This window comes from Aspergillus tanneri (genome assembly GCF_003426965.1).
Source record: "Aspergillus tanneri strain NIH1004 chromosome Unknown AapTan_7_pilon_pilon_pilon, whole genome shotgun sequence".
NCBI lineage: Eukaryota > Fungi > Ascomycota > Eurotiomycetes > Eurotiales > Aspergillaceae > Aspergillus > Aspergillus tanneri.
Window position 1 is genome coordinate 2,486,057 of NW_022984634.1, and position 22,372 is coordinate 2,508,428.

The window sequence follows — 22,372 nt, forward strand, 5'->3', positions numbered from 1 at the left end:
CCTAGGTACGGAGTTGATCTCAATCACACCGTCCATCCTTCCAACCCGTCCTCCACCTCTCCTCCCAAAACCGACAATCGAACTCCTTCTTCCCCAATTTCCGATTCACCTCGTTATGCGCCTCACACATCCACGTCCCAAAGTCCGCTCTTCCGCCCAATCGGGGCTCATTACGACCACTCGGTTCAGCCATCCACGTCCGAAAGTCATCCGCGCAAACCCAGCACGGATACAGGCGCGAGAAGAGCTTCAAGAACGTGCGCATCTCACTTTGCTGTTCCTGCGTCGCCTTGACCGGGTATGTGGCGGTCATGGAATGAAGGAGGGTCCACGTTGACCGGCCTAAATTTTCAACATCTGGGGGACATTCATCTCGGGTTGTTTGGAGGGATGGCGCGGACTCGGAGCTGGAGGGTTCTGCGACGGGCTCGCTGGTTGAGGTTGATGCTCCCTGGACTTTGGCCTGTTTGGTTAAAGCGCGCCAGGATGCGGCGGAGGTGCAGAGTCGACATCTGGAACTGTATGTTAGACTATGTCCCTTCTATTTCAATGATGTCTGCTTTTTTGACGTACGGTTTTCCGTCCTTATCTAGAACCACACCACTGGGTAGTTTTGTCTTCGAGTCATCGTCTTTCGAGTTGGTTGAGGAGCTCGCAACTGCGCCAAATTGATGTGGGAAAAGAGATCTAGGCGGTTTGGATTGCGCTTCGCTTTGTTGTGAATGAACGTCTGCCATGGGGATTGCTGGTTGGCGCAATAGATGGAGGTATATGGGAACTTTAAATAAGAGCTAGACTTAGTAACTAGTAATTGTGTGCAAAACTTCGACTAGGTTCGACCAGAAGCACATCACTCGAAATTAATGCAGATCCCAAACGTCTATGTACAGAAGAAGAGGAACTATCTGTCCGGGTTTCTCGCCGAGTGGATAGGTTAGATAGTCTGGATTGGTAATAGTGAAGACATTGAATGATAACGCTTTGTCAGCCGCTGCGGCGTATCCAATCGTCTGCATAGATTGACCTCGACGAGTCCTGTCTTCTGGTTGAGTGTCTTGGCTCGTTAGCTTAGCTGTCGCCCAATTCCCTCCTACTCTGCCTCTGCCATTTCGTCAATTTCGAGACTAAATAACCGTCCTAAGCTATCTTACCCTACCGGATCGCGTCTCGAGTGCCTGTCGCGTCGGAAGTCCCGCTGCTTCAACTGCGCCCGATTAACCGTTCGCGGTTCAGCGCAACCTGTGCGACGAGACTAATATATAGGTGGCGGAGTCGAATATCTCAGGCTATAGCCTTATTCCTAGCCGAGGAAAGGAAAAATGGCTCCTCAATACGCCCTGTCGGATTCCGAGTCCGAGTCGGAACCCGAGCAGCCTGCCGTTCCCTCCGATGATGCGCTGGAGAAAACTCTATGCGACGTGGTCGCTGAGATCTACAGATCGGGGAACATGGATGAATTGACAATCAAACGGGTGCGATTGGCCGCCACGAAGGCTCTGAAGATCGATGAGAAGTTTTTTAAGAAGAGCAGCGTATGGGACGCAAAGAGTGATCAGATCATCAAGGCTGCCGTGGTATGTTTGTGATTAAATGTCTACTTTGCTATTATTGCTATCACCCTCGCAAACTTAATGCGATGATATTCCGTGGAATAGCCTAACTGATAGATCGGTTGTTGTCATAGGCGGCACACGACAACAAGCCCCAAGAATCAAATGGGCAAGAAGACGACAGCGATGCCTCATCACCTATCCCTACAAAATCAAAACGCATCAAACGAACCAAGCCTGATGCTCCGGCGCAACGAAAGGGCCAGAAAGCAAGCACCCCAGAGTCTGAAGATGGAGAACAAGACCGGGACAGCGCGACACCGAGTGAGATGAGCGATGAGGACGTTAAGAAGCCCACCAAGAAGCGGTCAAAGGGCGCACAGGGAAAGAAACCCCAGCCAAAGTATGCTAAAACAACTGTCCCTGAGGATTCTGGTAGCGAGGCAGAGCAGGACAGCGAACCATCGGTCAAACCGAAAGCGGACCCCAAAAACGACTCGGAAAGCGAAATGTCGGTGGTCCTCGACGAGGCCCCCAAACCCAAGCCCAAACCCAAACGACAGATGAGTGCTGAGGCGCCTGCGCAAAAAGGAAAGAAAAAGGCCGCCACTAAGGCCAAGGATGTAGATCAAGATCCGAACGAAGCAGAGATCAAGAGGCTGCAGGGCTGGCTAATCAAATGTGGTATTCGGAAGTTTTGGTCGCGGGAGCTGGCTCCCTATGACACCCCCAATGCCAAGATCAAACATCTGAAGGGTATGCTGAAAGATGCTGGGATGGAAGGCCGGTATTCCTTGGAGAAGGCGAACAGGATCAAAGAGGAGCGGGAACTCCGAGCCGATCTTGAACAGGTCCAGGAGGGTGCGAAACGATGGGGAACATGTAGCGGAGACCAGGAGAGCGACGGCAGTCGGCCTCGAAGAAGATTGAATCGGGGGCGAAAGAGCCTTGCATTCCTCGAGAGCGACGGCGATGAGACTGATTGATAGTGAAGAGATTAGTCGGCATGTCACTGGATAAAGAGGCCCTTCGGGAAACCTGCCTGGAGCAGATTGTTGTCGAGTCAAGAAGATTTGGGATCTCGAGGTAATAATATTCACAAGAGTTAGAAAGCAATTGAATCCCAATGTATCCCCATCATCTACCGGACTTCGTTCCGCCCATTCGTTGGGCCACCAGGCTGAAGACGGCGACCGACGATAAAAAGAGGACTAGATTATAGAACTGTGAACAACTCCCGTTAGAAACTATTGGACAAATGTTCTTAAGGCCATTCCCAAAGGTCCATACCGCAGTTCTCGAATACTCATTTTCTTCTGCCTCTGATCTGGCCTCCACAAAGAGGCGTCGAAGATTGGGTAGTTTGGCCTGTACTTCGTATAGGTCTCGTTAATAAAACTCGGTCATTTCTGTGGCAACACAAAGACGGTGTTTTACCATTAGAAGGAAACCTAGAGTACTGGACACCTGAATTCTTCAAATCACTGAGGCTGCGTGGTGGAAGATCCGTGGTAGAGGTGTGGGTTATGCTGAAGATGAAGACTCTGGGAGAGGTCCTGCGAGCCGCTTTGTGGACAACTTACTCTCTCTCCCCGACCTTTTGTCGTCCTACACTACTTTTCTTCTCGGCCCCTCTCCTCTCCACACCCACCCCAGTCTCCCATCCTCGTTTCTCTCTTAGCTGGAGGGGGCTATTCCTTGCGCCCTTAATCGATCGTCTGTATTGATTTCATCCTGACTTATCGCCCCCGGCGTCGCTGCAGCTGTCGGCGTGTACATACCCCCCCGCAGTGGTCCGCAAGGACGCTCTGTCATACCCAACTTCGAGTCACCGTATTTCCTGTGAAGGGACAACGTAGACGTCTTTGACACTCTTTCACATCAAAATGGCGATGAATCGAATCAGAGGCGCCTTTGCGGTGCCCAAAAAAGGAGAGACCTTTGAATTGCGAGCTGGCCTTGTGTATGGGGTTCCCGTCCGCTGACTTTGTGATTATGGTCCATTGGGACAGAGATGCTGATCAAGACGTTAGATCCCAGTATGCCTATGAACGGTATGTCGATAGTCTTGGAAGATTCGAAGGTATGCGTGAATATGGTGTCTGACCCGGTTCTAGAAAGGAGTCTATTCAGAAGACCATCATGGCCATGACTCTGGGCAAAGATGTCTCCGCCCTCTTTCCCGATGTCCTTAAGAATATTGCGACCAATGATCTGGAACAGAAGAAGCTAGTCTATCTCTATCTAATGTGGGTGTCAGTGGAAATGGCAACTGTTGCTCCCCGTACGCTAATTCTTGATCTGCGATGGTTTAGGAATTATGCCAAATCCCATCCGGATCTTTGCATCCTCGCCGTCAACACCTTCGTACAAGATTCAGAAGATCCCAACCCTCTTATTCGAGCGCTGGCGATCCGAACGATGGGATGCATTCGAGTCGACAAGATGGTGGACTACATGGAGGAACCGCTTCGGAAGACTCTTCGGGACGAATCTCCGTATGTTCGCAAGACTGCTGCGATCTGTGTGGCCAAGCTTTTCGACCTCAACCCGGGCATGTGTCTAGAAAACGGTTTCCTGGAGATGCTGCAAGAAATGATAGGCGATCCCAACCCTATGGTCGTCGCGAACTCGGTGACGGCGCTTTCGGAGATATACCACGCTGCTCCTGAAACGCAGGCCTTAAAGGTGACATCGAACACGCTGCGCAAGCTTTTGATGGCACTGAACGAATGCACTGAATGGGGTCGTGTTACAATACTCACCACCTTAGCGGAGTTTAAGACGAGCGAAGTGACCGAGTCGGAGCACATCTGCGAACGAGTCGCGCCGCAGTTCCAACATGCCAATCCCAGTGTGGTGTTGGCTGCGGTCAAAGTGGTTTTCTTACATATGAGGAACATTAACCAGGAATTGTCTAAAAACTACCTGAAAAAAATGGCTCCACCCCTAGGTATGTATCTGTCATCACTCCCTATGTTCAGAGCCTATTACTGATTGCTACTGCCTTAGTTACCCTGGTTTCCTCTGCCCCCGAGGTGCAATATGTAGCGCTGAGAAACATCGATCTTCTATTGCAGAAGCAGCCCGACATTCTGAACAAAGAGCTCCGTGTTTTCTTCTGCAAGTATAACGATCCCCCTTATGTCAAGTTCCAGAAGCTCGAGATCATGGTTCGGATAGCCAATGATCGGACTGTCGATCAGCTTCTTGCCGAATTGAAGGAATATGCTCTGGAAGTTGATATGGACTTTGTGCGGCGCGCCATTCGGGCTATTGGCCAGGTTGCCATCAAGATCGAGAGCGCTAGCGAAAAATGTGTCAACACATTGTTGGATCTCATCAACACCAAGGTGAACTATGTGGTGCAGGAGGCTATCGTGGTGATCAAAGATATTTTCCGGAAATATCCAGGATACGAGGGCATCATTCCCACTCTTTGCAAATGTATCGATGAACTGGATGAGCCCAATGCCCGAGCGGCCCTTATCTGGATTGTGGGTGAGTACGCAGAGAAGATCAGCAATGCCGGTGACATCTTGGCTGGATTTGTAGAGGGGTTCAACGAGGAATTCTCCCAGGTATGTTTCGATACCATCTCGCTAATTCGAATCGGTTCAGGCTAACGCATCCCAGACCCAACTGCAAATCCTGACTGCTGTCGTCAAACTCTTCCTCAAGCGACCTGAGAAGGCCCAGGGCCTTGTACAGAAAGTCCTTCAGGCAGCTACGGCCGAGAACGATAACCCTGATGTCCGAGACCGTGCCTATGTCTACTGGCGCCTACTGTCTAACACCAGTGACCCGGACGCTACCAGAAACATTGTCCTCTCTGACAAACCACCAATTGTGACCACCATCTACTCCTTACCTCCCGCGCTCCTGGAACAACTTCTCACCGAGATCTCTACTCTTTCTTCGGTCTACCACAAGCCACCCGAGCAGTTTGTCGGCCAGGGCAGGTTTGGTGCCGATGCTGTTCAAAGAGCGGCCATCGAGTGCGTATTCCCACCCTCCGTCTGTTTATTTGTCCGTTTCCTGATCTGACTGGTCCACTTCGCTTTTCTCCAGGGAACAAATCCAAAATGCACGTGAGAACCCCTTGGCGGCAGCCGCCGCTGCAGCGGCAGTTTCTGGCGACGCACCGCCTCAACAGGCTCAGAGCAATATCGAGAATCTCCTGGACATCGACTTTGACGGTACAGCACCCGCCTCTGCTCAAAAAGAGCCAAACAGTGGCATGTCTGGGCTGGAGGGTCTTGCCGGCACGCCCGTTCGAGTCGAGTCTCCCGCAGCTGGCGTGCCCGCCGGCAGCAACAATCTCGACGACCTTCTCGGGGTCTTTGGGGATGGAGCTCCAGCGTCGAGCAGCGGAGGCGCACCCAATGGTGGCAATGTAAGTGCTGATCTCATGAACGGGTTCTCTGGGTTAGATCTATCGCCCAACACTACCACCTCACCGCCGTCTGGAGGGAGTCAGCCCAAAAAGACCAATGAAGATATCATGTCATTGTTCCAAAAGTGATGGATACATCAGGATCATGGTGATGCTGCGATGTTTGGCGAAGGAGGTAAAAAAGGGGGGGGGAAAGGATGGATTAATCCCGATGCACCTACTTGGACCTCATTGTCTGATTTTCCATATCATTTCTATTGAAACAATGTTCACCATCGTTATTTCATTTCTTTTCCGGTTGCGTCCTGTTACTTGTATATCCTGATTCCCCCCCCCGCAACCCCCTCTTCATAAGCATAGTTTTTTTTTTTTTTTTTTTTTTTTTTCTTTCTATAATTCCTACCAGTTTGGGTTATAAAGCTAGATTTGTTATAGTTATCTGGAGTATGAGATATGGTGTAGCGAGAATGAATGCAACTATACGACCGTTCCGAGGCGTCCGGAAATCATCTTAGTGTCTCGGTCAGAAAAGAGGTCTGGACTACCATCAATATTATTTCTTTGGCTCTCGAGTCATAATTAATCTCTGTTGGCTCCAACAAGACTACACCCTTCGGCAGCCGCAATGCCGACTACCGGCAGGCTGGGATGTGTCCGCGGACGTCACGATCAGTGTAGGGGCACAACCCGCACAGCATCTGGTGGATGCCTCTCTGCCAGGAAGTGGTATATTGGCTACCCCTGTACAAATGAGACGGAATTCCCACCGCAGCGCAAATATTACTCAATCAAGCCATTTTCCTCCTTCGCTTTTCTGAAGGCTGTGGGGCCATGATGTCCCTGACCGTTGTTTCGGAGTGTATTCCGTGGATCTGAAAACCGTCGTGGTTTTACTTTGCATATATATAAATGGAAGCTGGGGGGGTTTTCTCCGGCTCCAACTTTGTTGGTGCAATCAATCCCAAGGAAAGATTCGTGTGAAGTGAACCGTCCAGTTAACATGGCGCAAACTGACTATAAATTTGAGGGACGCCTGGGGCTCCGCAGATAGAAAGATGGTCTGGCAGGAGTTCGAGTTCAAACCCTGGGAGGAGATTTACATTGACATCAAAACCACCAGTTTTGGTATCTGCAGCTTTAATTTGTGCACGCTCTGCGGGCTGGGTTATGTCGCTCTGGTCCCTAGCATCCTCGTTAAGAAGGGAGGAAGACGCTAATTATGTTTTGTTAGCAGCCGACGTTGTACCCCTGCTGCGTTGGTCATGAGACTGTAGGTACGGCGGTTCGTGCCGGCTGCAATGCTGTTAGAGAAATCCAAGTCGGAGACCGAGTTGGGGTGGGAGCACAGAGTGATTCTTGTCTAGGGTGACTGGGAGTCTGTCCCGAGTGTGCCATGGGATGGGAGTAGTACTGCGCTCACCAACCTATCGGGACCTACAATGGTGTCTACATGAATGGTGGGAAATCATACGCGGATACGCTCTGTATAACCCGTACTCCGTCACATTTCTTGGTCAAGATCCCCGACAGCATCCCGTCGGCAGAGGCAGCGCCCATGATGTGTGGCGGTGTCACCCTCTATAGTCCATTAAAGCATAACGGCTGCGGCCCCCGAAAATGTGTAGGCATTATTGGTGTGGGTGGACTGGGCCACTTTACTGTACTGTTCACCAAGGCCATGCATGGGTGCTGACTAAGTTGTCGCCATCTCGCGCAAGGTGGGCAAGAGCGAGGACGTGCTCCAGATGGTTGCAGATGGATATATCGCAACTGATGACGAGCTCGATTGGGCTACAAAATATGTTTGTTCCTTGACCTCATCATCAGCAGAGTGTGTTCTACGAAAGCGAGAGAAGATCCCCAACAAACGCCTGAGCAAACGCTCTTCGAGACATTAACGGAAAGGTAGATGCCCATGAACGATCCTCGCCACCAATGGCAGTCTGGTCCAGGTGGGACTTCCTGAGGGCGGGATGCTCTTCGCACCGATGCCTACACTGATGATGGAGAGTTCTCTGCTGTGGAGTCCGGGTGAGATTCGAGAGATGTTGGACCTGGCTAGTCAGAGGGCGTGAAGTGAAGCCTTGGATTGAGGTTGCCATGCAGGAGGCTAACAAAGCGAACGTGGATATGCACGAGGGCAAGGCTCACTACCGGCGCGTGCTGGTCAACGAGCAGTAGGAGGAATGTAGCAAGACGATGACCTTGGTGTAAACGATAATATGACAAAGTCAGTGAGACCACGGATATGAGGGATGCCTCAGGCGTATTTGGCATGTATTTCTCCGCAGTCGGCGGCGCTAGGCCGAAAAGGGAAATGGTATCCTCCGCGGACTTTGTAAGAGAACTGACTCATTCTCTTCCCATCGCCTCACCTGCGCATGTCTATAGTGACTTCATCGTGGTCCCTGGAGCACTGATCAGGCCTTGACAACTGTCACTTCTTTCGTCTCTCCTTGTTGTTCAGTTGTTGTTTCTTGTTTATCGGCAAGATGTCGCAGCCCCTCTCGCAGAAATATCTTAGCACGCGGGGTGGCTCCTACGGGGTAGGTTGTACTACAGCGTTGACCCTCCCAAGTTGGTCCAGGATAGTCTGTCGCTAACCATTCTTGCGATATGCAATGTAGCTGTCCTTTGAGGATGTGGTATTGAAAGGACTGGCCTCCGACGGTGGTCTCTTCGTCCCTGAGCAAATCCCTACCCTCCCCACCTCCTGGGAGTCTGAGTGGCCCGACCTGAGTTTTGAAGATCTCGCATTCAATATCATGTCCTTGTACATTTCACCCTCAGATATTCCCGCCGCAGATCTAAAGGACATCATCAAGCGCTCTTACGCCACCTTCCGCCACCCGGAACGTACCCCCCTCGTTGAATTAGATGGCAAGAAGAACCTTCACCTGCTCGAACTGTTCCATGGCCCAACCTTCGCCTTCAAGGATGTAGCCCTGCAATTCGTCGGTAACCTGTTTGAGTACTTTCTTGTGCGCAAGAATCAGGGCAAGGTGGACAAGGATAGACATCATCTCACCGTGATTGGTGCGACTAGTGGAGATACTGGATCGGCTGCCATCTACGGCCTTCGTGGCAAGAAGGATGTCTCTATATTCATTCTATTCCCCGATGGGCGTGTGTCGCCCATCCAGCAGGCGCAGATGACGACCGTCCTAGATGCGAATGTTCACAATCTGACGGTCCAGGGCTCGTTTGATGACTGCCAGGACATGCTCAAGGCTCTGTTCGCGGATCCCGAACTCAACTCCACCCACAACCTCGCCGCCGTCAACTCCATAAACTGGGCTCGTATCCTGGCTCAGATAACATATTACTTCTACTCCTACTTCGCCCTGACGAAGAACCCCGGTTTCTCGGAGGGTTCGAAGATGCGCTTTGTCGTTCCCTCGGGCAACTTCGGTGACATTCTTGCTGGCTGGTTTGCCAAGAGCATGGGTCTCCCCGCCGAGAAGCTGGTCATTGCCACGAATGAGAACGATATTCTGGACCGTTTCTTCCGCAGCGGCGGAAAGTACACTAAGAATGTCTCCCAGTCGGCCGGTGTGAAGGAAACGCACAGCCCCGCCATGGACATCCTGGTCAGCAGCAACTTCGAGCGTCTGATCTGGTACCTGGCCTTCCAGACAGATGGTGCCAGCTCTGTTGAGGAAAGGCGCAAACATGCTTGTGAGAGCGTGAGCGACTGGTTGAACAAGTTGAAGAGTCAGGGCGGCTTTGAAGTCCCCCGCGCCGTCCTAGAAGGGGCGCAGGCCGACTTTGAAAGCGAGCGTGTGAGCGACGACGAAACTATTGCCCAGATCCGTGCCACATACACTTCTTGCTTCCCGTCTAACCTTGGTCCTGGCAGCGCCAAGAGCTCTAAAACCGGCGGGTACATCCTCGATCCTCACTCGGCTGTCGGTGTCAGCGCTTCTCTGCGCTCGATCGAGCGGAACCCAGGCACCAGCCACATTTCGCTTTCCACTGCGCATCCCGCCAAATTCGTCAGTTCCGTCGATCTGGCTCTGCGGAACGAGGACGGCTACGACTTCAATGAAGTCCTGCCCCAGGAATTTGTTGGGTTGGAACAGCGTGAGAGCCGTATGACCCCAATCCCTGCTGGTGCTGGTTGGCAAGGTGTCCGTGAGGTTGTCAAGGCCGAAGTGGAGCAGGAGCTTCAGGGTCTCAGGTAGCTTGGTTGAATCCCATTTCTTGCATTATAGATACGCTTTTCCAAAAAAGTCTGGATGATTGAGGAGAACGCCTTTTTTTTTTTTTTTTGACCTTTATCATTTTCCTACCAAGCAAAAACATACGCACGCCAAGTCCAATGCCATTCTCGTTCGTTCTAGTAGGTGAGCAGTGCCGCCTTAAAGTCGCGCTACCGGGGTGAGGGCTAGGGTGAACATCGCGCGACTGATGATCAACCAAGGCGCCGTCGATCTTTCGTGTTTCAGCTAGTTTAGAGTCCCCACATAAGTTCAAGTATAGATATTTCATTGGCCTATAGAGAACAGACATCTTATTGGTCAGTTATATTCTTTTTTACAGACTCTCCAATCACGTGAATACTACCCAAAGTGGTGGGCTCCGTCTTATCCATGGTCGAGGCTCATTCCTTGTTTATTGTAGGTGCTCCGATGAATGCGCAGGCGAGTTTAATAATTGCTTATTTGTTCCTAATAGAGTAAGCCAACAATTCAATGTAGACACCATCAGAGAGAATCCAATTGGTGGAGGCTTGACTACGTCCCGCGATGTCGACATTAACGTGCAATGCTTCAGATAACTATCTGGTGGGTATAGCCTCCAACATTGTTAAAACTTCGAATGCAGGCCAATCTCAACCCGCAGTCGAGTCGCGATCTGACGCGACATCACCGAGAGATTTTTGTGAACCCATTATTCTGGACCCCTTACCCTCTAGATCTAGTGTCATTCAACTTGGCTTTCGTCTCATTGAGGCGATTCACCCGATTGAAATACTCAGTGGGGTTCCAATCATCTATCATACTTGTCATCAGCAGCGACTAGTGGCCACACCTTGCATTGCTATGCGACCACTATCCAATAAATGCAACTAATACTTAATCGCTCCAGACCAAGAAGAGGAGCCTACTAGCGCCACCCCTCAGGTGTGTCTATCGGATAAGTCGGTTGTGCAGATCAGCTGCAGATTAGTTAGACCAAGCAATTTCTGCAGGTACTATGTGGATAGCGTGGTTAAGTATGGAAAATTCCTTTTTTAACGTACTAACTTCCTCCTGTACGTACACAGGCATTGGATATGTTAAATTTTAAACCAACTTGAGTCCATGATCAACTTATCACATATGTTAGCGTTAGGACAAGATTTTCGCCCTGACTTCCCAGCTGCTAAGGCTAAATTGGCAGGCAATCATCCATGCGAGGCGCAGCGACTCTGATCGCATCGATAACCATTCACCTGGGTCTTAGATATTGGGCCTCCAGCCTCTACCTAGATCAGATAAACTTTAATATGCTTCATATAATTGATCCTCCCATGGTAGGCTCTGACTCTCGCAGTTTTGATTTTGACCAGGCAAAGAGTTCGTTTGGTAACAGTGGAGTGGTGAAACCATGCTCAAACGGTGGTTTGGTTGCCAGAAAATATCCATGGGATGTTGTAGGTACGGTAACTGGTGGGTTGAACATTGTGCTGGATATAGTATCTGATCTCCAGAGTACTCTGCGTGCTATATTGCATGAAGTTCTCTGTCCAACACTTCTTTCTTTACTGGAAGTGATTACTGGCACTGGTTGGCTCAATGTATGCTCATCCGGCTAGACTGATACAAATAGTCGGGCTTGTTAGGATTGTTCTGTGTCAGAAGAGCCAGCTTGGTTACCTTACAATATGGCGTGTTCAAATGATTGGTTCTTCATGTCATTGTCATTCATATTATATTTCGTTCCAAATTTAGTCGTTTTTTATTGCGAAATTAGAACAAGGTCGCGTAGCCGAGGGAACATGGTTGTAACAATATGGGAGGAAGATGGTGGCGTTGTACGATAATAGCTGAGAATATCTGGAGAGAGTAGATCCTGCAGCTATCCTTTTTTGGTTGGGCGGAGAGCAAAGATACATCTATTTTATATTTGCATTGTTTGTTGCAGTCCAGAATAGTAATACTGAGAATAGTATTTCTGATTTCCAAAACCTTCAAGTCTTGATGAAAACGCCTCTTCTTTAGTTTATTGTGTGCTTTGAACGACTTCTCAACCTACGCAGTCAACAATGTTCTGAAACCTTCTCCGTCCTATCTATGGATCTTCAGTACTTTGGTAGAATCGCTGACGTCTTTTATATGTGTCATCCCATTCTGCCTTTCCTAGCAACGGTGTATCAATTCCAGATTCCAAGTACACCTGAGTCGAAGCTCTTTGACAAAAGATTGGAACAGGACGATTGGGAATGGGAAGACGGTGTAGAAGTTGCAAGTGATGGGTTGGTTTACCCCAAGTTTGGATGGTATGTTTTCCGGCTTCTGCTGCTTTTCTGCTGCTTAGAGCATACCAGTTTTAAATGGGGGGTTATTTATGCTAAATACCCACTTCATGCAAGAAGTGACTCGAAGGTCATTTGACAATTACCTGGACGCTGTAGATAATCGCCAGCCTGCCGCAAGTCCTGCTTACTTGTCCGTCTTAAAAGGTAAGAAAGCCATCGCTGGTCAAATGAGATCTGGACAATAACCCCACAAAGGGACTGCAATACCAAAGACCTTAACCGTTTATCGAGAGTGAGATTCACTATTCACCCTACTGCCTTCGTACCCTATGGCTTTGCAAGGTATGTCGCACTATTTAATGCGGCTTTTCTACACAGTCACTAAGTATATAGCTTTCAACGAGGCTTTCACCGATTTCTATACCACATCTTGCACTTCGACGCCCCCAGAAGAATGGTTGGAAAAGAATCCCTACAATGAAGCTTTCTTTGATAATTCTGAGGATTGGGTGGGTATTTATACGCAATTATTTGTTGATGTCTGCGTTGATGTCGTGCCTTCCAGCACAATACTAGAGGTGCACGATATACGGAGGTTTGGAAGGTGTTATGAAGGCTTATTCTCTCAGGTCGGTTGGGAGGACACTTACAGCGTTTTAGAAATCGGCTGCAATAGTCACACCTTGCATTGTTAGGCGACCACTATTTAACAAGTGCAAATAAAAGGCAATGATAAAGACATACGTCCACAAATGCACTTCACTAGGAGGTCAAGTATTCCAGGACTCGAAAAACATAAGCTACGGGCTGACTGCCCAGGAATGGATACATCGTCAACTCATTCCATCAATCATCTCTCTTGCACCTTGAACACCTCGCCAATGGAATTGTAAACTTTAGGTTCCTCGACTAACGCACCTGCAACTATCCCAAACTTCTTCTAGTAAAGACCTGATCGAACTCTTTCTCGATCTACCCCCACGGAAGCTTTCTAGCACTAAATTCCGTAGGGCTCGTCTTCGGCCGCAGAATAGGACTGGGTCTTGTGGGAAGTAGGAAAGGAATAAAATGCTTCGGCTTTAGCCCTAGCCCTTGTCCGGGGACCGCTTGTTGTCTTAATATCAGAGTACAAGGCAGCGCTCGCCGGCCTTTTTTAACTAACGGGTTTTGGTCAAGTGCTCTCGCTCTCGATGCACATGGTACTCGAGGACGCATGGTTAGTGGCTTCAGGGCCGAAAGGAGGAGAGTGTCTCGGTCGACTGGCCTGAGGTTTGCTGGATCTTTGACTGGGGGGTATCGGCAAGTATCCCTCGTCTTCGTACGACACACAACGATTCATGCGGCCGTTGCCATCCTTGTCACTATCGTTGGCATTGCTGGAGCTTTCGCGGATGGATGGATTATTCCTGGGAGTTTTAGAGGTGGCTGGGCTGGTGTCAGAGTAACATATCCCATCATCCACGTACCCTGGAGACACCAACGATTTACGATTCCACGTATCGTGGTTCCGCGCCCAAGAAAACAAGCCATCTGGATGAACAAATCGTCCATATCAATATCAACGCTGCTCGTCTTGTAGTCACTTTCAAGCTCTTGGGAAGTATCTAAAGCTGCCAGGAACTTTTTATTACAAGGAATGGTACATTCGTACGAACCTTCAGTGGATGGTAGGACGGCATTCGTAGTCTTCAGATTATTAAATGTCTTAATTTTAGGTGCCGATGTTTCATAACTGAGGAAGACAATTTGAGACTGTTACTCGCTGGATGACTTTCACCAACGCCACGCACGGTGAAGTGTATAAAAAAAAAAACCTGAGGGTTGGAGGTTTAGGGGGCAGGGGATGGTTTACGCGACCGGAGGGAAGTAAAAAAGGGAGATTATAGGGTAGGAAGAGCTAGTAAACAGGACTGTGCCAAAATATGGCTTTTGGGTTAGGAAATGAAAATATTACCAGAGGTCTGTTGTAGGAAGTCTGGCAACTTATACTCAAAGATATGAGTTAAAGGAAGCAGATTAAACAAGGAGAGGATGATATTTTCTTTTAGGATAGATTGTGCTCTTTGTGTTGCTGTTTAACTGCATAATACTGTGGCCTATCCACGCCTCCTAAGCGCCTCGAATTGTTGCATCTATATCGAGAATTAAGCCAATGCAATCAACCATCAAGAGAGCTATCCCGCTATTAAAGGGATCGACCAAGCATTGTCCGTAAACAACAATTGCTAAAGGCGATAGATTTACCTATAGGCTTTCACCAGAATATTGAAACACAGAAATAGAGATGTGAAATCTGCATCGACGTCGATACATAAGTTGAATACCTATCAATATGCATTATCCTGTAGTATTTGCCCTTCCTTGCAAAGTTCATTCCTCCAGAGTTTAGTCTGTTTACTCCGCTGTCCCAGCCAAATATGCTCAAGTAATCTTTTATTCCCATGTTGGGATCTCCCACTATATGTCACAAAACGCTATGCGAAAAGAGGAAAGACCTGAAGCATGCTATAGATGCAAGATGCCCCTATATTATTATTGATTAACTAGGTATTAGTACATTACACATCTGACAGAATAATTTGACAACTTTTCCGTTCCATACAAGCAATATGGATCTTTTAGTTCCGGCGCCAGTGATTTGAAAACAAAAAGAATAAAGGCCACATAAAAAGAGAACTCCAAAGAACCGCTTAACTAGTTGTGCTTTTTAACAACTTAGTCATAGTCATGTGATAGCCTAGCCCAGGGAAAATTGGTTTAGAGCAGGACCATGACGGCCATGACAGCAGCCAGGAGACCGGCAGCAGGCTTGACAGCGTGAACAGCACCACTGAAGGGCGGCTTGGAGGGCGAGGTTGTAGGATGGACTGGAGAAACACCCGTTGGCTGAGGTCTTCCGGGGTTTCCAGGAGTGCCAGGCCTTTCAGGCTGGGCAGGGATGCCAGGTGTACCAGGAATTCCGGGATTTCCAGGTGTTCCCGGGGTGCCAGGGGTGCCAGGAGTGCCAGGAGTGCCAGGAGTGCCAGGAATTCCGGGAGTACCAGGATTCACAGGAGGTACAGGGGGGGCAGGAGTGGGTATGATAGGTACGGTGGTGTTGTGGAAGGGGCCAGGCTTGGTAGTAGTACCAGTCGGCACTGGCTTAGGCTTAGGAGGCACCACAGTGGTGTTGTGCTGCGGTTGCGGCGGGACCGGCTTGCCAGTAGCAGGCGGCTCCTCACAGACAGTAGTGGTTTTGGTGACAGTGTTGGTCAAAGTAACAGGGACCGTGAGGGTCTTGGTGCCAGAAGTGACAACAGTCGTGGTCACTAGAGTTGTTGTTAGTCCTGGACCAGAGACGTTGGAGCTTGGTAGTCTGCTTACCTGGGTGCTCGGTGGTAATAAATGTAGTCGTCTTGGTGATCAAAATAGGACCTGTAGGCTTGATCGGATGCTTGTCATGAGGAAACTTTGGTGGCGGTATCTTGTATATAGTGTTAGTATACGGTTATTTATCATCAATTAAACTGAAGTCACTCACTCCATGCCCCTTTTGAGCCACACCAGCAAAAACTGGACCGGCCAACGCCAGAAGTGCAACAGCTCCTTTAACCATAGCGATAGATAATCAGTATATCCCTATTGCCAGAAACAAAAACGTCAAACTAAACGAGTGAAGAAATATGAGCGAGCGACTATTCTTCGGCTCAAAGTAGGCACGATTGGAAGGGGAAAAGAACGGAAAAGAGGATGCTCTCAGAAGAGCAAAGAGATCTGTATTTATATTTATCATGGAGGGGCGTATTTGCCGTTTTCATACTGTCAACTAGTGGTAATGGGTGATAATGCCACTGTAGTATCCACTGGCAACAAGACTCGATGTTCGGCTCGAGAGGAGAAGTAAATCTTCATCACAGGATGCAAGGGGATCATTGGCTCTGGGAGGGTAACAGCGGTCTGGTGAACCGTAGATAGCAAAGCGGCCAATGTAATTGGAATCCATGAGGGGGTAGACCGGCAAATGGTTCCCATATGCCAACCAAGTCGGAGATGTGACATCTCGTGGTATCATTCAGGTGTAAACCCCGGAGTACCCACTTTGGACTCCTGGAGTAACCTTAGAAAAACGAGAATCCCCAAAAAAAGATGCCTGCTATGGCGTCACCGTGCTAAATAGGCGGCTTAAGAAGTAGTATTTGGTGGATCTGTCCATTTTAAGAGGTATGAAAATATAAGTTATCCAAAGCCAACCAAAATGTGTGAAAAAGGGGCATTAAAGTCCAATTCCTTTTAAGTGCTTGGTATAGAGTGGCCTGACAGAGTCCCAGTAAATGGCACCTGTCACACCATTGAAAATATGTATAGGAGTGATATTATGCGCGACTGGACAAGTTCAAGCTCGATTTTGGAGGCAGTTGCCATTTGCCTGTCACTTGAGATTAGGTGTCTTCAAGATCCAAAAATTTACTGGAATGTGGATCTTCCTGACAATGTTCCTGCAACGTTAAAAAAATTATGTTTTGTCCTGACAAACCCGCATTTGGAAAAATGATAGGGCGCTAGAGGAAGGGAAAAAAGGGCCAGGGCGAAGTACGAGCAGGCCTGATAGGTTGGATACACTGGACAATATCCGAATCTAAATGAGCAACCAGTGAACTTTCAAGAGCCCGGGAGGTGAAGCTACCTAGATACGAAAATAGTAGGCAGTTTCCAGGTACTTTATCATTCCACTCCACTCGCGATCTTCTCTATCAATGATGACCCTTAAAGAGGTACAGCGACTGGACATCTCAACCTATGTCGTATTGACCAGGAGACCCTGTAACCCGATTTCAGAAATGGGTATATGCCGAATATTGACAAATAAAAAACCTGATTTATCAGTAAATGGCATGAGGTCCCTGACCTTTGGACCCTATCAGAAGTAACCAGGGCCAGTGTAGGCGTCATCCAACGAGTGTGGGTCAAGAACGCTATAGCAAAGGCACATTAAAGCCCCGGAAATGGCAATTTTTTGGAGATGACGTGCCTGCGGAATGCATAGTGGATGCAGAGAGCGGGCCATTTCATAACCACGAACAAGAATAGTAGTCTCGCCGGAGCAAAGGGTAGCAGTGGTACCTTAGTTGCAATTGTGGTCGTTGTAGATGAAGCTCAAGTGGAGCCGTCACCGTTTGCGGACAAGCTCCACCACGCAAGTGATATACTCGCCGTTATCACATGACCTTAAATAGGGCTTAGGGCTAGAAACAGGAGCGCGTCGATACGCGTCGCCAAGGCGCGTTAATGGGCTCAGAGGACATTAGATGCATATACAGGCAGCCGACGCAATCCCAAGCAACACAACCATTCCGTCTCTGAGAATGCCTCACTCCGTATCTCCCGGAATGTCTCCTACCCGTGATATTGGCGAGGAGACAATGTCCGACGCTCCCGCAACAGACACGGCAGACCAGACTGATGGTCCGGGAAACGAATCGACCGGGTACAAGCTTGCCGAGCTCCTATTTGATGATGATGACGATGACGAGTATCCGGCTTCAAGTGCACCTGAGTCAAAAGTTGAACCTGTGGCGATAAAGTATGTTGCGGTTGCTAGATTGGATGGAAATCGGAGATACTAACACAAGTATATAATTCAGTTCGTCGGCACCTCAGCTTGCCAAAGTAGATACAGATACTATGCTTGCTTTCTATCAACGCCTTTTTCCATTTCGTTCTCTATTCCAATGGCTAAATCACGGAGTCATTCCATCCCCTGACTTTGGGAACCGTGAATTCGCGCTCACGCTTCAGAATGATGCATATCTGCGATACCAATCATATACGACAGCGGACCTGTGAGTGGCGAGGGCTAGTTTTCAGGAGTCGGCAGCTGATGATATATTTATCTAGCTTCCGCAAAGACATTTTGAAGATGAACCCTTCCCGTTTCGAGATCGGCCCTGTGTATAATACAAACCCGCGAGATCGAAAGACGCTGCGAGGCGGTCAAATGAAACCTATCTCGAAGGAATTGGTGTTCGATATCGACTTGACTGATTACGATGACATCCGTTCTTGCTGTGAGAAAGCGAATATTTGCGGCAAATGCTGGGCCTTCGTGACAATGGCCATGAAGGTTGTCGACGCAGCTTTGCGAGACGACTTCGGATTCCAACATATCCTCTGGGTATATTCGGGTCGTCGTGGTGCCCACGCCTGGGTCTGTGATCCTCGTGCGCGCAGTCTGCCAGACGACCGGCGACGGGCCATTGCAGGCTACCTGGATCTTATACGGGGCGGAACACAAAGTGGTAAACGTGTGAATTTGAAGCGACCGCTGCATCCACACATGTCTCGAAGTCTGGAGATCTTGAAACCCTATTTCGCTCAGACTACACTGGTAGACCAAGACACGTTCCTCACCTCGGAACAGTCGCAACGACTCCTTTCATTGCTTCCCGACAAGACGCTGAACGAGGCACTGCGCAAGAAGTGGGAATCATCGCCGGATCGCTCCAGCACCGGCAAATGGGCCGACATTGATGCTCTAGCCAAGACTGGGAAAAGCAGCACTCTCAACCCGACCACACTTCGAGATGCCAAGCAGGATATTGTATTGGAATACACTTATCCACGCCTAGATTCCGAAGTTAGCAAGAAGATGATTCACTTGCTTAAGAGCCCCTTTGTGATTCACCCTGGCACAGGCCGTGTTTGCGTTCCTATAGATGCTCGAAAGGCAGAAGAGTTCGATCCTCTCTCTGTACCTACAGTCACACAATTACTGGCTGAGATCGATACCTGGGATGCAGAACATCCCCATAGCAATGGAGATGCGGATGTTGCCGATGGTGAAGAAAGTGTGCCTAATGATTCCGATACCTGGGGAAGTCGCAAACTGCAAGATTATGAAAAAACAAGTCTCAAACCCTACGTCGACTATTTCCGCTCGTTCATTGCCGGACTCCTTAAGGAGGAGCGAACGGGCAAGAGGGAGCGCAATGAAGAGACCGCAGAGGCAAAACCTGAAAGTATGGAGTTCTAACCATTTTTCATCCAAGCTGTACCCTCTAGATTTTGTTCTCTCTTCACATTTCTCTCTTTCATTTGGAGGCCCTTCATGGATACATGATATAGGCCTTTGATGCATGCTTTGGCTTATTTTGAGCGGGCTAGGTGTCATGCTTTGATGAAACAGGCGTTTTTCAATGTTTAGGTACTGATTTTGTTAAGAATATGGAATAATTGAAGAGATGGAGGCGATATTAACACGCCTTTTATCTTGATACCTTATTGTGTAGGTCCTTGGATATAGAAGCCAGCAGACAAATAATACTAAGAAGTGATAATTACAAACAGACCCTTAATTTGTTTCTATAATAATACACACTGCTTTGAACACAGCTAACCACTACCTAATGAGTGTGGCCCTAACTCTTCGCAAGGGCAACACGATAATGAGCCAATGCAGCACATAAATAATTAATGAAAGAGTTTGACAGATTCAACTAATGTCAGGTTGGAACGGGAAACCAGACAATGAGGTGGGATTTTGTGCGACATGACCGATTTTATTGAGACTTTTCAGGACACAACTAGGCAGCAACGAAGTTCTTGACATCTGCACAATTCAGTTAGATAAAGAAAGTATGATGGGCGGCATGGTAACTTACTCTCGAGCCAGCGAACGTATTCCTTCTGCTCCTTGACCTGAATATAATCGGGGATCATGTTGGCAAGCTCGGCATTAATTCCCCGCTCCTCAAGGTAACGCTCCATGAAAGTTTGCAGATCCTCGTCCAGGTTCTCGAAAGGAGGGCCGGCGTACAGGCTCTGTCTCGCCCAGTCCTTCTCTGCAGTCTGAGCATGGGCCAAATCGGGCTTAGAGAAGTACGAAACCTCTTCAACCTGGAAAATACCATCCTGAACAAGAGTCTGGATTAAAAGAGCACCATTGCTGGGCTTCTCGATGGTGACGTTGACACGAGCCGGGAAGCTGGGCTCCAGATCACGCTCCAAGTCTTCATGACCCGCAGTAGAAACGCTGTCTTCGGGGTTCTGGGCCACGTTGCCAGAGGCCCCTCGGTTAGCAGCCTGATGACCAGACTGGAAGTCCATCTCATCGCCCAGGGCAGCATCATCGAATTCATCCTGTTCGGACAGGTTCTGGAGATCGGCGACGGTGAAGGTAAGCCGGATCCTATTCAGATAGCAAAGTCAGTGGTTTGAGCTTGCAAGCTAGAGAATGTGGAGAGAAAAAGTCAACGATGAAAGAAAGGGAAGTTGCTTACTCTTCCTTGCCAAACTTTTTCATCAGCACAACTTCCTGCTCGCCAGGGACATCCTTGACCTATACCCAAACAATTAACTTTCATTTACTGGAAAACGGACAGTGCTTTGAACACATACCTCCCAAGAGTTATTCTGGAGAACATATTGGATGTTCTGGACAGACGATTCCAAGTCTGTGAGGCCGGAAGCTTTCTCATGTTTCAGTTCATCTTCAAGTTTCGCAACAAGTTCGACGTCGCCTAAAAGAAAATAACAGTCTATCGTCAACTCCACATATTCAAACATTTCATTTTCGTTGTCTAAACCACGGATAGGTGGGAAAAAAAAAAAAAAAAAAAGGGATTCGATATGCATGTAGACGTTCTATATAATGGCTCCATACCATCGGCATTCTGCTTAAAAGCCTGGGAGGTCGAGAAAGTAGCATAAGAGGGCCTCGTGGCCTGCTTCAACGAGGACTGGAGAAAAGTATTCTTAGGGACTGTTGACACAGGTCGGGAGACAGCAGAGCGAGAGGAGATGGCGAGAGAGCGCAAGGCAGTGCGAGGCACAGACCGAGCAAGAGTGCGCAAAGACAACATTTTAGGATAGAGGTTGGTGGGTGGATTGACAAGGTGTCGAAGTGGAGGATGGTGATGGACGGAAAGATTGGAATGGCGAAAGCTGATGATGTTACCGTTGTCCGACACAGAACGGCGCCAAGACTCGGAGCTTCTGTCCGCCAAGCTTTTAAGTTTACGCATTCATGCTTGCAGTCCCTACTCTTAGTATTTATGTCTGACCAGAGTCTATAGAAGCACCTATCTGAGTTGGACAATGATTCCATATCTTCATACATTTGCGTTTTAAACAGACTGCCTGAAGCCATAGGTGACAATGTATTTACAACCGTGAACGCCACCATTCCATACATTAATGGGAATAACGCACTGTATTCCAGCACAAAAGAGAAAGAAGATTGAACAGAATAAGGAGAGGAAGTAAAGCAAGAGATGCAGCATTATGACATTCCTTTCGGAGGAAATGCCGACGACTGTTTCCCACCATCTTTGGTGATCCGAATGAATTTCATCGTACTGAGACCAGACCAGTCGCCATTCCATGCCGCAAGAGCCTTAATCACATCTCTCTGGCTAATATCAGGCATCCAGAAACCCGTCTTATATTCCTTGCTTTCTAAATCAGTTCGTTGTAGCAAGACCTCTTCCCGCTTACTGGGAGGTCGGCCTTTCCGGCGCTCACTTTGTAATTGTTCGATCTCAGGGACGCTGCGGTTTATATACCTGAATTTTAACCGTTAGTAGGTGTTGAGTAGGATGGAATAAATTGTCGCCCAATTCTCTACTTACCGTGTGACCACGTCCATCATGTCTCTATCGGAAAACGGCTCACTTTCCTCAGGGATATTCTCTTGGAAATAGGTAATCCGGTCCACTAGAAGTAAGCGGTTAGTCAAATGCGGTAGTTCAGCATAGCATATGTTGTGTATACCATAATGTAGTCTTCCTCGGGATAGATTTGTATTGACTCGAGCGACTCGATCATCTCTCGCACTGGCCCGACGCAGCCTTTTCGCATCTCGGCTGTTCTCATGAAGAGCTTCGACGACTCCACGCTTTTTAGCGATATGCTTTTGGACCTTCTGGAGAGACTTCGGCATGATGAATATAGTTTCTCAACGTGCCTTGTAGGTGTGCGAAAAGCCTG

At 48.6% G+C, this 22,372-nt stretch overlaps 10 protein-coding genes across 10 annotated transcripts; 5 read left to right on the top strand and 5 right to left on the bottom strand.

Moving 5' to 3' along the window:
• Nucleotides 1-19: 19 nt before the first annotated feature.
• ATNIH1004_007418 (flavin-linked sulfhydryl oxidase) lies at nucleotides 20-737 on the bottom strand (the record flags this gene model as incomplete). The annotated part of the gene is made up of 2 exons (XM_033572042.1): nucleotides 20-512; nucleotides 574-737. 2 exons carry the CDS (start codon nucleotides 735-737, stop codon nucleotides 20-22), a joined length of 657 nt encoding a protein of 218 aa, XP_033425357.1.
• A 582-nt stretch (nucleotides 738-1,319) lies between these two features.
• On the top strand, nucleotides 1,320-2,536 carry ATNIH1004_007419 (putative transcriptional regulator; the record flags this gene model as incomplete). Its single annotated transcript, XM_033572043.1, has 2 exons — nucleotides 1,320-1,574; nucleotides 1,685-2,536. The coding sequence occupies 2 exons, from the start codon at nucleotides 1,320-1,322 to the stop codon at nucleotides 2,534-2,536; spliced, it is 1,107 nt and encodes a 368-aa protein (XP_033425358.1).
• A 900-nt stretch (nucleotides 2,537-3,436) lies between these two features.
• On the top strand, nucleotides 3,437-6,075 carry APL2 (putative AP-1 adaptor complex subunit beta; the record flags this gene model as incomplete). The annotated part of the gene is made up of 6 exons (XM_033572044.1): nucleotides 3,437-3,469; nucleotides 3,591-3,604; nucleotides 3,668-4,503; nucleotides 4,563-5,131; nucleotides 5,187-5,548; nucleotides 5,622-6,075. 6 exons carry the CDS (start codon nucleotides 3,437-3,439, stop codon nucleotides 6,073-6,075), a joined length of 2,268 nt encoding a protein of 755 aa, XP_033425359.1.
• Nucleotides 6,076-7,396: 1,321 nt separating this feature from the next.
• ATNIH1004_007421 (uncharacterized protein) lies at nucleotides 7,397-7,844 on the top strand (the record flags this gene model as incomplete). The annotated part of the gene is made up of 2 exons (XM_033572045.1): nucleotides 7,397-7,580; nucleotides 7,645-7,844. The coding sequence occupies 2 exons, from the start codon at nucleotides 7,397-7,399 to the stop codon at nucleotides 7,842-7,844; spliced, it is 384 nt and encodes a 127-aa protein (XP_033425360.1).
• A 594-nt stretch (nucleotides 7,845-8,438) lies between these two features.
• THR4 (threonine synthase THR4) lies at nucleotides 8,439-10,130 on the top strand (the record flags this gene model as incomplete). Its single annotated transcript, XM_033572046.1, has 2 exons — nucleotides 8,439-8,492; nucleotides 8,574-10,130. The coding sequence occupies 2 exons, from the start codon at nucleotides 8,439-8,441 to the stop codon at nucleotides 10,128-10,130; spliced, it is 1,611 nt and encodes a 536-aa protein (XP_033425361.1).
• Nucleotides 10,131-13,580: 3,450 nt separating this feature from the next.
• Nucleotides 13,581-13,939, bottom strand: ATNIH1004_007423 (uncharacterized protein; the record flags this gene model as incomplete). Its single annotated transcript, XM_033572047.1, has 2 exons — nucleotides 13,581-13,834; nucleotides 13,876-13,939. The coding sequence occupies 2 exons, from the start codon at nucleotides 13,937-13,939 to the stop codon at nucleotides 13,581-13,583; spliced, it is 318 nt and encodes a 105-aa protein (XP_033425362.1).
• A 1,227-nt stretch (nucleotides 13,940-15,166) lies between these two features.
• Nucleotides 15,167-16,004, bottom strand: cspA (putative cell surface protein; the record flags this gene model as incomplete). The annotated part of the gene is made up of 3 exons (XM_033572048.1): nucleotides 15,167-15,717; nucleotides 15,773-15,872; nucleotides 15,930-16,004. 3 exons carry the CDS (start codon nucleotides 16,002-16,004, stop codon nucleotides 15,167-15,169), a joined length of 726 nt encoding a protein of 241 aa, XP_033425363.1.
• Nucleotides 16,005-17,775: 1,771 nt separating this feature from the next.
• Nucleotides 17,776-19,418, top strand: ATNIH1004_007425 (DNA primase subunit PRI1; the record flags this gene model as incomplete). Its single annotated transcript, XM_033572049.1, has 3 exons — nucleotides 17,776-17,969; nucleotides 18,031-18,228; nucleotides 18,284-19,418. The coding sequence occupies 3 exons, from the start codon at nucleotides 17,776-17,778 to the stop codon at nucleotides 19,416-19,418; spliced, it is 1,527 nt and encodes a 508-aa protein (XP_033425364.1).
• Nucleotides 19,419-19,968: 550 nt separating this feature from the next.
• Nucleotides 19,969-21,408, bottom strand: ATNIH1004_007426 (MAM33 family protein; the record flags this gene model as incomplete). The annotated part of the gene is made up of 5 exons (XM_033572050.1): nucleotides 19,969-19,994; nucleotides 20,047-20,573; nucleotides 20,665-20,723; nucleotides 20,783-20,904; nucleotides 21,048-21,408. The coding sequence occupies 5 exons, from the start codon at nucleotides 21,406-21,408 to the stop codon at nucleotides 19,969-19,971; spliced, it is 1,095 nt and encodes a 364-aa protein (XP_033425365.1).
• Nucleotides 21,409-21,665: 257 nt separating this feature from the next.
• Nucleotides 21,666-22,325, bottom strand: ATNIH1004_007427 (translation machinery-associated protein 16; the record flags this gene model as incomplete). Its single annotated transcript, XM_033572051.1, has 3 exons — nucleotides 21,666-21,948; nucleotides 22,015-22,099; nucleotides 22,157-22,325. The coding sequence occupies 3 exons, from the start codon at nucleotides 22,323-22,325 to the stop codon at nucleotides 21,666-21,668; spliced, it is 537 nt and encodes a 178-aa protein (XP_033425366.1).
• Between the last annotated feature and the right edge of the window lie 47 nt (nucleotides 22,326-22,372).